Source organism: Diospyros lotus, chromosome 10 (assembly GCF_014633365.1).
Source record: "Diospyros lotus cultivar Yz01 chromosome 10, ASM1463336v1, whole genome shotgun sequence".
Lineage (NCBI taxonomy): Eukaryota > Viridiplantae > Streptophyta > Magnoliopsida > Ericales > Ebenaceae > Diospyros > Diospyros lotus.
Genome location: NC_068347.1, coordinates 23,901,375 through 23,916,518, shown reverse-complemented (window position 1 = coordinate 23,916,518; position 15,144 = coordinate 23,901,375). Strand labels below are relative to the sequence as shown.

Sequence of the window (15,144 nt, the reverse complement as noted above, 5' to 3'; positions counted from 1 at the left end):
GCTGAATAAGGCCATGGTAAAGAATAAATATCCACTTCCGAGGATCGATGAGTTGTTCGATTAGCTTCAGGAGCAAAGATATTTTCAAAAATTGACTTAAGATCTGGATATTGCCAATTGAGGATTAAGCCTGATGATATTCCGAAAATGACTTTTCGGTCAAGGTATGACCATTTTGAATATTTCGTGATGCCATTCGGGTTAACAAATGCTCCAGCAACATTTATGGACCTCATGAACAGGGTGTTCAAACCCTATTTGGATCAGTTTGTGATTGTATTTATAGATGATATATTGATCTATTCCTCGAATGAGAATGGTCATGAGAAGCACTTAAGGACGGTGCTGGGAACTCTCAAGAAACATCAGTCATACACCAAGTTCTCAAAATGCGAGTTCTGGCTACCCCAAGTCGTGTTTCTTGGACACGTGATCTCTACTGAACGAATCTCGGTAGATCTAGCAAAGGTTGAGGCTGTTCAGGGATGGAAACAACCAATGAGTGTGACAGAAGTACGAAGCTTCTTGGGATTGGCTGGCTACTATCGAAGATTTGTGGAGGGATTTTCGAAATTAGCCGCACCTATAATAAGGATTATTTGGAAAGATGTCAAGTTTGAATGGACTACCAAGTGCGAGGAAAGTTTTCACGAGCTCAAAAATCGTCTAATCACGGCACCTATTTTAGCAATGCCAGGTGGGCCCGGAGGATTCGTTGTGTATACGGATGCCTCTAAGATAGGTCTAGGTTACGTGTTAATGCAACACGGACTAGTGATCACGTATGGATCGCGACAGTTAAAGAGGCACGAGGTAAACTACCTGACGCATGATCTGGAATTGGCAGCTGTAATATATGCTCTGAAACTATGGAGACATTACCTATATGGTGAAACCTTTGAGGTGTTCACGGACCACAAGAGCCTGAAGTATGTGTTCTCACAAAAGAGTTGAACCTTCTACAACGACGGTGGATGGAGTTTCTTAAGGACTACAACTGCACCATACAGTATCACCCGGGGCGTGCCAATGTGGTAGCTGATGCACTGAGTAGGAATGTGCATATTTCAATGGTCGGGATGATGGCCCGTGAGTGGCAAATGTTAGAGGCTTTTAGCCATCTAACGGTGAGTGTTGTGCCGAAGGAATAGTCTGTCCTTATCGCTGCCATGGTAGTTCAGCTGGATTTGGTGAATGGAATATGAGAGGCATATGTGGATGATAAGCAAATACATCTATGGATGGACGAGCATGGCTAGCTTAAGAGACCTGATTTTGAAATTCATGATGGTATATTGAGATTTTGGGGAAGGATTTACGTGCCAAACTTGAGAGACTTGAGGCAAAGGATTTTAAATGAAGCCCACAGAACTCGTTATACGGTACACCCCTGAGCCACGAAGATGTATAGAGATCTCCGAGAAGTCTATTGGTGGCTGGGAATTAAAACAGGTGTGGCAAGAAAAGTAGCTCAAGGTGATACATGCCAGAGGGTAAAAATCGAGCACCAAAGACCGGTTGGGCTCATGAGACCATTAGATATCCCGAAATGGAAATGGGAGCATGTCACGATGGATTTTGTGATAGGGTTTCCCAGGGATCAGAAAGGTAACAATGCAATTTGGGTCATCATAGATAGGCTAATGAAGTCAGCACACTTCTTGCCTACGTGAATGGATAGCCCAGTACGGAAGTTTGTGGAGCAGTATGTTAGAGAGATAATTAGACTTCATGCCACACCGGTAAGTATAGTCTCCGATCGAGATCCGAGGTTTACCTCGAGATTTTGGGGAAGTCTACATGAGTGCATGGGGACCCAACTGAATCTTAGCATGGCTTATCACCCGCAGACTGATGGACAGTCTGAAAGGACCATTCAAACACTAGAAGACATGCTAAGGTCATGTGCCTTGGATTTTAAGGGTAACTAGGAAGAGCATCTGACCTTGGTGGAGTTCGCTTATAACAACAATTACCATAGCAGTATAGGAATGGCACCCTATGAGGCTTTGTATGGAAGAAAATGTCGATCACCTATCGTTGGACTGAGGTAGGGGAGAGACAAATATTGGGACCTGAGTTAGTTCAGCAAACTACGGAAAAAATTCGAAAGATACAAGAGAGAATTCGAATTACGCAAAGTCGACAAAAGTCTTATGCAGACAAAAGGAGGTGAGATCTAGAATTCGAGGTAAAAGATCATGTGTATCTAAAGGTATCGCCCCAACATTTAGCAACACGGGGAAAAAAGAAAGGTAAGTTGAGACCCTAATTTATAGGACCTTATCTGGTCAAAGGACGAGTTGGACCGTTGGCTTACCATTTAGAACTCCCTATTAGCCTGTCCAACATCCATGATGTCTTCCATGTGTCTCAGCTTCGAAGACACATATAGGATTTGGCCCAAGAAATTCGTGTGGAAGTAATCGAGCTAAGAGACAATTTGACTTATCCAAAGTCGCCCGAGCGAATCTTAGATCGGCGCGACCAAACTCTAAGGAATAAAGTCATCTTGCTGGTAAAGATTCAATGGAGAAATCACACTGAGGAAGAAGCTACGTGGGAGCTCGAGGATACGATTAGGGAAAAATATCCCAGTTGTTCAAGGAAATAGAACGAGAATAGAAAAACTTTGTGGCTTTTATATAATGTACCAAGTGTATTGTGAAATAAAGGGATAACTTTGAAAAGTACGTTTACATTTGAGTAAATATAGACTATTCTTGATATGTGTGACCCATGGTAAAGAGCTACAAACGAGACGTTCTATAATAAGCACAGCATGCCCGATAGGTATTATTTGTGTAAATAGTGCAAATTAACGTGATTGCAAAAAGATTGACAGTAATGCTTAGCTGAGAAATAAAAGACATTGCTCTTATAAGTCGTTAGCTAGATATCGAGGTTCTAAGAATAAATGTGAAAATTTCGAGGATGAAATTTCTTTAAGGGGGAGAGAATGTAATACCCAAGAACTTTGGGTTGTTATTTAAAGGAAAAATGGAAATTCGGGAAAAATAGGTATATGAAAAGCCCAAAAAATTTACCGAATCAACCGAAGGGAGAACCCTAAAGCTTAAATGTCTAAGGAATAAGGAACACCTTTAACGAGCATATCGAGACAGGATTTTTAAGACCAAAAGAAATCGAATGGAGAATAATTTTCTGTACAACAAAGATGTAGCTGCCATTTAGGCTGCAAAAATTGAATCTGTAAAGAACACTTCTGGGAAGTCAATGGAAGCTTAAGGGGGCTTCGATTTTTCATAAAATACAACCTTTCAGTGGTTTCAAGAAGAAAAGATTAGGGTTAGAGTCAAAACGAAGAAACGGGCCTACGTGTAATTTTTTCGAAGTTGCCCGAGAGGGGTCAAAATGTCATTTTTTCAAAAAGTTTCAAAAGGGAAATTGAAATATTTGAACTTGAGGGACTCAAATGCAATATTGGAAAGTTCAGGGGCCAGGTAAAAAATGGCCAAAAGGTAAAGGCCAAAAGTTGAGGGGCTAAAATGTAAAAAACTCAAAGATGGCAACAATGGGAAACCGACCAGGCCACGAGGGGCGCCGAAAGCTTTTGGGGTTGTATGGGCAATGATTAGGGAGGGCCAAGGGGTGATGATGAGCCGACAATGGCCACCGGAGTGGCCAGAATTTTGAGAAAATCAGCCAAGAAAGATGGCCGAAAATGGGAGACATGCAACTCGCTTTTACAGGCGAATATCGACGCTTTTAGGTCAATCTAGGGGCAGTGAAGACTCTTAAGGCAATGGGCAAGGCATCCAAGCCCATTTGAAGCTTCAAAATTGCCTATAAATAGAGCTTAAAGATGATCGAAATTGCAAGAAATGAAACTTCAAATCGAGGGCTATTTTGGACAAATTGAGAGGCAAGGATAGAGGGCTTTTGTTGCCCATAGGTTGAAGGTCATATTTGGAGCATTTCGTGAGCAACGGAGCAAGAGCGGAGGAGAATCGAAGCTTCGTCGGAACCCTAGGCGGTTCGCTTGGCCGAGAGCTCGAGCTCTCCGTTGACCGGCTTCCGAGCCTCCTTTCGAGTTGATTTAGGTACCATTGGGATCGATTTGGGCTGGGCTTCGTTGTGGTGTAAAAATTCCATTTTTCTGGCAAGGCCGTGGCCGGAGAAGACGATCGACGCGTGCAGGCTTGGAAATTTTTGTAATTTTTTTTAAAAATCTTGAAAAAATATTTATGATTTTTCATGAAAAAAGATTTGCAAAATATGTTACGTAGGTATTTATTTTGGAATATTAGTAAGGAAAAATTGAATAAAAAGGCAAGAAAATAGAAAAAAAATAGTGTTTATTGATTATTTGAATAAATATCTTGCCTAGAGTGTTTTTGGACTTGAAGCGAAACATTTGATGCGAATTTTAAAGTTGGCATGCAAATTGAGGCAAATTGCACGTTTTTTTAGGTATCCCGATAATTGTGAAAGGTGAGTGATTTTACCCCCATAAATCCATGTTCGATATGATTACCTTTCTATGCATGATAATTACATATGTTATGATCAATCTCGCCATATTTGTTCATATATTGTTGCGTGGAAAGTTGTGACACTCACATGGCATGATATTATCATCATATTGAAACTCATGCATGGGGTTGGGATGTCATCCTAAGAGTGTAGTCGTAATTCCCCGAGGGTAACTGATGGAACAACGTTAGGGTTATCCTGCAAAGGTTCGAGATTTTACCTAGAGTTCCGTGCCGGGCTGGTTGGCCAAGGAAGTTACACTAAGGGTATTTACTTATAAATGTCCATGCATCTCATTCATTCATGCTTGCCTAACCCTCACTTAGAAGATTTCATCTTTTAATATTGGACTATGTCCCTGGAATATTCCACATTCCAGGCGAGGCAAGCGGTCGGAAGGGTAAGGAGGTGATCGAGGCTTGATCACGATAGAAATTTTATGGGTCCCATGTGGGGCTAGACCATATGTTTTATTCGACTGTATTATTTAGATTTTAAATAAATGTGTTGGGTAAATGATGTTGATGAACCCAGGTTATGTTTTCAAGGTTTCATGTAGGTTCTGATCTTGCTTCCGCTTATGTTTAAATTGTATCATTCCTTTACTATGATGAACCCAGGTTAAATTGTATCATTCTTTTAAATTGATGAACCCAGGTTTTTCCCCGAATGTAACCTTAAGATAGGGGTTTTAGGGTCTAGGTTAATTAAGGTATTTCATCAGGATATTATTAGCAAAAATGTGGAATGTTCTGATGACGAACTCCTATCCATGTCTTATCTGAAGATGATGTGGGAAATCAATTCCAAGGCTTTTGGCACGAGGGTAGATATCAGGTATTTTCACTTTGCCTCTCACTGGGATGAGTTAAATTGATTCCCTTGGACAATCGACTCCTTTACCACTACTATAGAGAGTGTCAGAAAAAGCATATTGAATGGGTTCAATCAGAACACTAAAAAGAAGACGTATTCCATTGGAGATTTCCCACTTACCATACAAGTATGGATTTATTATGTGATATAGAGATATAGAGATTTAGTGTTGTTGTTGTTGTGGACTTATCGGTTAATAATAGGCATTTCGTTCACATCATTGGTTTTTTATACATATCGGTAATTCAATATTAGGTTAATAACCGATGATGTGAATCAATATGTCTATTATTAACTGATAAGTATAATCGATATGTCTATTTTTAAACATTATGCTTACTATATATTGGTGGAACACCGATGTGGACTAACCGATACGAACGTGGATATCGGTTATACTATATTGGTAATTGGCCGATTCTTTTAACCAACATGTCTTTGATTAATCGATATTTATAACAAATATGTATATTTTAGAACATTATGCTTAATATATATCTGTCGAGAATCGATGTGGACTAACCAATACGAATGTGGATATCGGTTATATAATATTAGTAATTGATCGATTGATTTAACCGACATGTATGTTATTAATCGATATTTATAACCGATATGTCTAATTTATATCAATTTTTTTTCTCAATTGTAGATCTTTTTGTTTGAGGTCGTGCCACATTTGGTTGACCTGGAAATTGTGAAAAGAATAAGATAAGGCCCTCAAGCTCTAAGAATAAAGAAATGGAGACTTTTTACTCATATGATCTCCCAAGAACAAATTACAGAGTATGAAAATTTTAAAAATAATGTTATCCATATGGTGCCAAAAGAATAGGAGATATGTGCAGATTATTTTTACAAGGCACATGATGTGGTGGTTGAAGAAGAAGATGAAGCGAAAGAAGAAGAAGAAGATGGAGGAGGAGAAAATATGGTTGAAGGAGAAGGAATGGGTGAAAATGTGGTTGAAGTAGAAGAAAAAGAAGAACGAAGTGGTGAATCAAAGAAAATGCGTGTGGAGCCGAAGAAAATAAAAATTTTAAAGAACTATTTATAAAGTATAAAGAATGAAGTTGGGGAAGTTGGTAGGGAAGTTCAGAAATTAAAAATGGAGATCGGGATGATGAAAATGGAGGTGAATAAAGAGATCGAAATGATGAAGATGGAGGTGAAGAGAGATCTAAGTAACATTATGAACATTTTAAAAATATTATGGGGAAGGTGGAGAATATGGGGGAGAGGAAGGATGGGGATAGGGAGGGGAATGGGGAAGATGTTGAGGGGGGGAAGGTGGAGGTGGGGATGGAAATGGAGGGGGCGAAGGTGGATGAGTGGGAATGATGTGGAGGTGGGGATGGATATGGATATGGAGAAGGTGAAGAATGAGAAGAAGAAGAGGGAAAATGTAGAGGAAAAAATAGAGGAGATGAAGGATGGGGAGGTTATGACGGATGTGTCATTAGAATTAGTCAGTGCAACAAGTCCTATTAAGGAGACATATAAAAAGAGACGTAGTAAAAGGGGCAGAAAAAAAAATGCTAATTGAATCAATATTGAAGTCCGCTGCTAAAACGGAGGACAAAGGACCACCCACATACACCTTCAATCTTCACAAGCTGAGCCCCCTAGACATAAATGCTCCAACCGGTATTATTTGGGAGTCTTTTGAAAAATATATGAAAAAGCAAATAGTCAGACATCAACTGTAATAGCAAGCTGTTATTCAATGAATAAGGACTTTTTTGAGACATTCACCACACCGGACAAGTGGCTCCAATCTGAGGTAAGTAATTCTCTAATTGTATAGGAATTCTATTATTTGTATTTATACATCTGTATTCATATATCGGTATATGTAACCGATAGTGTTTTTGTGATTATATATCGGTCATGGAACCTTTATCGACATTCATATATCGGTGTGTGACCGATATATGTTACCGACAGTTGTATTGGTAATTATATATCAGTTATGACACTTTTATCGACATTCATATATCGATATTCATACATGGGTTAATGACCGATATATGTTACTGACGGTTGTATTGCTATTTATATATATCAGTTATGAAATCTTTATCAACATTCATATATCGGTATTTATATATTCGTTAATGACCAATTTATGTTATCGATAGTTGTATTGGTATTTATATATCGATATTCGATGTTGGTTACGATCATTTATTTATAACCGATAGGTAATTATGACTTTTTGTTTAAATCCTTGCAGCACATGAACGCCTACGTGTACATGCTTAACAAGAGAATGAAGAAATCACAGACTTACAATAAGGAGTTAACATTGGTTGATACAACATTTGCCGTAAGTTATACAATAATCAATATATATCAAAATATTTATATGGAATTAACTGTTTATTTTAGAAATTAACCATTTATCATTTTGACCTTACACAGCAAGCCTTGAAAAGTGATTGAGAACTTTATAAGGCAAGCAAATGGAAGACATGGGATGATCACGACATCCCTGTTGTATTTTTTTGGGCTGAGACATGTTATTTCAACCCATTTTTGAACTCGGATAACCTGCTCTGCCCTGCAAATATCGATAATAATCACTGGGTTTTGGTTAGGGTTGATATGGGCTCTTAATGTGTTCATGTTTACTCCTCTACCAAACCCATTGGTTATGAAAAGAAGTTTCAATATATGGTAGAGATGATACCAAAACTTCTAACAAAATGTGGATACGAAGATTTGAAACCTGGATTTATTATAAAGGATAAGTGGGAATTAAAGATTGAGGATGCTCCGTAGCAAACTGGGTAAGCAATATTTATTTTATTTTTATTAGTTAGAGTTGTTTTGATTGTGATGACTATTAATTTTTGTAACTTGCTTATAATTGGCAGGGGTGGTGATTGTGGGATTTTTGTTCTGAAGTGGATGGAATTAATGGCCCATAACAAATCAATTGTAGAAATGACCTAGTCAAAAGCTTCACAATTCAGAACTTGAATGGCTTGGGCTTTATGGGTTTGTAGTATTGGATGTAAGGGATTTTGAAGCCAAGATTGCAGATAAACCTGCCAATAAGAGAAATAAAAATTGAACAATTATATTTGTAGTTATTTGTAAATTTACATTCTTTGTATAGTTATAATTCTTTTCGTACATATTGTGTATAGGTAGGCTGAATAGTTGCAGTGATTATTGTCATTCTTTGAACATAATTGTAATATAACTATAAATTTACCTTATTGTAATAAACATTTAAATTTACAATAATTTATACATGCATTTAGATTATTGTTATATGATTGGAGAATTTAAATTTACATGCACTGATATCGGTTATGAAACCGAAGTAGGTAATAAACATCTAACCGATACTGGTATAACATATTGACCATATACCGACGTAAATTACCGATATTTGTTGTATTCGATTTCATCGGTTTACATACGTCGGTTATATGCACCGATATCCTAATACAAAGGTTCTTCGTGTGCAAAATATCGGCTGATGATCGATTCAAACGAATCAATATCATCTTCATTTATTGTAATTGATTTTCGTACGTCGGTTACATGACCAATATATATGAACCGATATCCTATTACAGAGATATTGTGTTGCATACGTAGGTTATATAACATATATCGATTTTTTAATTATAAATTAAACTTATGTTCCTTGTTAGATCGGTTTCTTAAAATCGGTAGTGTTAGGGCATGGATGTGTTAGTTAATATAGATAAAATATTATTAGTGCTGATTCCATATACATATCGGATATTATTAATGCTAATATATCGGATTCCATATACATTGTGTCGGTTACCGATTGTCAGATTCCATATACATTGTTGTTACTATCGGTTTACATACATGGTGATGATAACCGATATATCTGAACCGACATTGATCATCAAACAATTTCTTTTAAATACTACAATGATACATGTTCCATGGTTGTTACCATATTTGAATGTATATTTAAATATTTATTACAACATTGGTTAAAGAAGCAAATATATGGGTTCAATACAAGCATATGTGTCAGATGAGTCAGACATGATCCACTTTTGCACCTTTCTTGTTGCCTTCTTTTTTTTCATCCAGACTTATTGGATTTAAGCACATTTGGCGGTTGTGGCCAATTTGACCACAACGACTATATTTTACCCTCCTCTTCTCTTCATCGGCTGAAGGAATTCTGCATTTCTTGCGTCTTCCACATGGGCGTCTAGTTGTCGGAGGTAGTAAATTAACAGATGCATTTTCATCCGGTACGATCCAATCGGCCTAACTACCTATCGGCATAATCGGATCAGCATAAGCACACAATAGGGCCTTTGTTTGGTAGTATGCAAACGACAAAGTGTATGAGTCAATATTACGTGAACGTGCAACAGCCAGGGCATGTCCACATGGCAATTTTTTGAAATCAAACACCTGACATGTGCAAGTTTTCGCCTTCAAGTCTACTATGCCACTGGAGTTGCCATCTTTGACATTGAATTTATACATATCAATCGGTTCTGACTGCCAATATTGACATAATGCAAATCTTTTGGCTATTTCTCCTTCAGCCCAAGAGGTGAGATGTCCACCCATCTTACTAGCTGACCCTGTCTCTCATAAAACCATTATTGCAGTACATTCCTAATATACTCCATTAAACATTAAATAGGTAATTTACATGCATTCGCCAAAGCTGCATTGTGGCATTCTGCAATGTTTGTCATCATTATATCAAACCGTTTCCCATCCGAATAGGCATGTGCCCAACAACTAAAGCCGGCCTCTCTAAGATAGGTCTCGACGGCTGGATCATATCGCTCGAGCTCGTTAAACAATTCATGGAATTCTGATTCTCGATAAGCCTTTGTTGCCTTGTAAAACAAAGCATGCGCATTTTCATGCTGGAATTTAGCCTTAACGTTCTGACCAATGTGATATATACAATGTACGTTTAGTGCATTAGGGAAAACTATTAGTACCGCCTTACTGATGCTTTTATGCCTATCAGACACAAATATCAAATTAGGTATCTCATGGCCAATTGCTGATCACAATTTAGTGAAGAACCATTCCCATGAGACATCATTCTCGGAATCTCCTACTCCCCATGCTATAGGATATACATTGTTGTTATCGTCTTTGTATGTGACAACAAACAAACTACCAAGATATTTACCCTTGAGAAAGCAAGCGTCAACTACAATTATGGGCCGCATTTGGCTACGAAATCTAGCAAGACATGCACCAATTGCCATAAATAGGTACTTGAATCTGCTCTCACTGTCACTCTCGATTTCAACAATCGTCCTAGGGTTTTTCAACTTCAACATGTACAGATAAGATGGCAACAACTGGAATGATTCCTCCGCACCCCTCCAGATCATGTCCAAAGCCTTTTCCCACAATCGCCATGCCTTTGAATAACTTATGTTGACCCCAAATTCCTTGCGAACATCATTGATAATGTCCTTAGGCTTATGAATACGCTTCACATCCTCGTAATAGAGTTTTACATGAGAACCAATTACTATGCTCTTCGCTTGGCAATGACCAGGCCGCATTATTGAAGATGAACATGAATGAGTATTTACATATTTTCTGACTACCCAACCAAAAGAAGTGCCAAGCGTTGTTGCCCTCAACCGCCATTGACACTGATTGTGCTTACACTTCATGTACAATACCTTCGTAGTTGACTTTACCACCTTGTATTCATAATTCTTTCTCAATGCCAATAAACTCATCCTTTGATGCAATTCAAATTTTGATGCAAAAATTTGGTTTAACTCAACTTCTGACATCTCGAACGATGTTCCCGAACTAACCCTTGATAATCTCGAAGATGGGAGAAAAGTAGACTACTCAGCGCCATCACCAACTTCTACATCAATATGGACCAATTTTTCAACATCAATCCCATGGAAAACTTCTACTTCTTCAGACCCTGCTCTTGCATCATCACAATTAAAAACATCTTCAGCACCATATCCAGCATTATCACAATTAACTTTTTCAAACCCATTCCCATCCACATGATCATCACAATTAACATTGTCGTGTAAACCATCCATATTCATGTTCCTAGTGGCCTCGTTGTTCGACCATATTGGATTATCGCTGCCCAACTATATCACCGGTAAATTACTGCATCCTTGATTCTCTGCAACTTCTTCACTTGGCTGTGTACTCGGTTTTAATTTGTCCACAAAATCAACACACAATGAGCTTCTAGATTCTATCCGAGAGCATTCCACTATAAAGCACTCAACATCCATATCACTTTGAATCTCCATTGGTGGTGCCAATATATCTAGATTCCTAAACTTGTACTTCATCACAATCGACTTCTCAACAAGACTAAAATTGAACATTCTATATACGGAACTTAACAATTGGTCGAATGCGAAGCCTTGATGCACACGTATTACACAACAACATTTATCGATCATGTACTTATATTCGCCTCTATCAACATTATATTCCCACCGACCTCTATACATCATAGGTACAAATATAGGTCTATGATCTGCCATTCCTGTAAATTATAAAAAATCATCTGTTAGATGTAAGTAAAAAAAGTTGTCAATTATAAAATGTTATATCGGTTTCATAATATCGGTCACGCAAGGATATGTAAGTTATTATATATCGGTTTAAGTAAAATTACAACTGATACAGTTATACTGATATAGTATTTGTTATAAGATGTATATTGATTACTATGTATCGGTTTACATTAAATTAAAATCGATACAATTATACCGATATATGATGTCGGTACATAAAACATTTTTAGGTACCGATATATAAGCCTAACCGATATAAAACATTTTTGGGTATGCTTCTGGTTTGAACCTATAGTGAAATGCATAGCCTTCACTCAATCGAGCTTTAGAATGCAGAACCAGAGCTAGGTTCATTTGCATACCCATTACGTAGTCATTAAAAAAATCACATCGAAGAGGGTAAAACACTCTAAAATTACCTGCAATGGCTTTGAAGACGAAGACCGACAAAGAAGCAGCAACCCTAAATGCTTAGAATAGAGGACGAGCAATAGAGATGACGAAGAGGACGAGCGAGAGAGATGTTCTGGTCGGCGGGCGATTGGGGATGTGCGTGCGAGAGGAAGAAGACGAAGGGATCGTAGGCTAATTTAAATCGGGGGCATTTTAGTCCATTCAACTCTCAAAAGTCCTAGTATTACAAAAAAAATAAAATAAAATTAAGAGTCCCATTTTTGCAAAGTTCTTTGCCGGTAGTCCTATTTTTGCAAATTTCCCAAGCAATTGAGATTTCTTCTTCTTCTTCTTCTTCCTGAAAAATTTTGGGTGTTGTTGGTAGTTAGATTCTCTTCTCATACGTGTTAGCCATAAAAATATTGTCATCAGTGTACATTTGGATAGGTGTCCATCCTAGGTAATTTTGGATTCTAAATTTTAAATTTTTTTGTTTCTATATTTTTTAACTTAATTCTTTCAATTATTATATTTTAAAAATTACTACTTCATGACCAATATAATATTTTGACAATCAAATTATGAAAATACCTCTCACCCATTCCTTTAGCTGCCTCATATCTGTTAGAACAATAGGTTCTATGGCACACACCAAGAGGGGGGTGAATTGATTATTTTAAAAACTTGATTTAAAACTTTGAAATCCTTTTGATTGAAAGTAAAAATTCAATGCAAGTGAGGATAATGAAATGCTAGCAATGATAAATATGTCAAAGTACACAAGCATAAGAAAACACAAGGATTTATAGTGGTTCGGCTTAACCAAGCCTAATCTACTATCTTAACTTCTCACTAAGGATTTTTCAAACTATCCACTAAAACCCCCTACTTAAACCAAGTAGGTCCTCTAGTCCAAGACTAGGAAATACAACCTCTTTCTCATACAAGCAAGCCCTCTAGCACCTAGCTAGGAAAAACAGCCACTTGCTTCAACGAGCAAGTCTTCTAGCACAAAGCTAGGAAAAATTTAGAAATATAGAAAATGAGAGAATCTAAGAGATGAATCTCTTAGTTACAATATCTCTCAAGATTAAACAAGGCTTAATTGAATGGATTTACAATGATAGAACAAAGCCTTGGAGAGAAAATACAATAGTGAAAGCGCAAAGATTGTAAGCTTCGAGTAAAAATGATTTGAACTCTCTAGATCAACTCGTTCCCATCCATTAGCCTCCTCTTGATCATCCATGACATGTATATATAAGTGTCCCACAAAATTGAAGAGAAATATAGCTGTTTGGAGCCGTTAGGATTTGAAAAAATAGCCGTTGGAAGCTTTCTGCGAAACACATAGTCGACAGAGAAAATAGGTTAGTCGACTATTTTATCAAATAAAACTAGCCATAGTTGACAGACAGAAAAGCATAGTCGATTATCTTATAACACAAAAATCCCATAGTCGACAGATACATATGCATAGTCGACTATTGCAAAAATGTGAAGAAATTTTTAAATTTTATGAACAAAAATAGTCGACTATCCTTATTTGATAGTCGACATACAAAAATAGTCGACAGAATCCTTAAATAGTCGACATATCAAATCAGCATAGTCGACTATCCTTATACATAGTCGACAGCACTAAACAACATAGTCGACTATCTTCTTGAAAAATCTGGAAACTTAACACATAACATGAGAAGCACACTTGATTAATACAAAACATCACCACATATTTACATTTCTTTAGTTTAAGTAAATGTCCTCATTTTGTTTAATTTATATTTTACCTTCCATTTACTTTAATACATAAATATAAATAAGAAAGTACCCCCCATTTGGATTCAATAAAAATATAAAAAAAAATCAAAATCCATAAGAATAAAAAAGTAGAATTTGGATTTTAGTAGGAACTTAGGATTTTGCGATTTTACCACCTCCAAGATATACACTTTTCATTTCTTGAAAAATTCGTTAAAAATCATTTTATCACTAATGAATGTTAGTTATTGAATTACCGGGAGTTAGTTTTCTAAAAAGAAAATATTTTCATATATATCTCCTTATAAGGTGCTAGTTTTTCAGACTTAGAAAAATATTGAAACGATATCAAAATGAGTTTCAAGACATGATGCATGAACTAAAGGATTTTTCATACGATTAAGTTTCAAGCCAAAACCTTTCATGCATGTTTCAAAATATGAAGAACTTATATTGAAAACCTTTCATTTGAATTTCTAGTTGGTCTTTTGCCTTAGAACAATTTTAGCTCTATGTTGACCAACTTCAAAGCTAATTCGAAAAACATTTTAGGAGATTTCATTATAATACATATTTATTCACATCTCCATGTATAAGAATATAAATCATTTGGTTTTCATTTTAACAAAGTATTTGAAATTGATTTTTGTTGAAAATCATAAACTTGACTCATGACTTGGGGATAAAACACGATATTGTTTTTCATCATCAAAACTAAACATAAGGGTAGAACATCAATATCTACTCTCTCTTCTCTCTCTTCCATGGTCACCGCTTGCCTCCTTACCTTGCGCCAACTATTGTTGCATTATCCCTTTTTGCCATAGACAATGAGGATGCAGCGGCTGTTGGCACAAGGCGAGATGCGGCCTTGGGAAAGGGAGATAGAGCAGATAGGAGAATACCAAGGGTGATGGGTATTTTCTTTATTACATGTGTGCATGTGAAGCTCTCGAGCAATGTAAAAAAGTCTTTATAATTTTTAGGCATAAGGCACAAACGTGCCTCTCAACTTTGGGTAAAAGGCTATTTGGCTCCCTCAACTTCAAGCTGCACT

The 15,144-nt window shown here is 36.9% G+C and overlaps 1 protein-coding gene across 1 annotated transcript; it reads right to left on the bottom strand.

The window, feature by feature from the left end:
- Nucleotides 1-8,370: 8,370 nt before the first annotated feature.
- LOC127811190 (uncharacterized) lies at nt 8,371-10,928 on the bottom strand. Its single transcript, XM_052350896.1, has 4 exons — nt 10,435-10,928; nt 10,046-10,368; nt 9,657-9,974; nt 8,371-8,426 (listed from the first exon to the last, which is right to left on the bottom strand). The coding sequence occupies exons 1-4, from the start codon at nt 10,926-10,928 to the stop codon at nt 8,371-8,373; spliced, it is 1,191 nt and encodes a 396-aa protein (XP_052206856.1).
- Between the last annotated feature and the right edge of the window lie 4,216 nt (nt 10,929-15,144).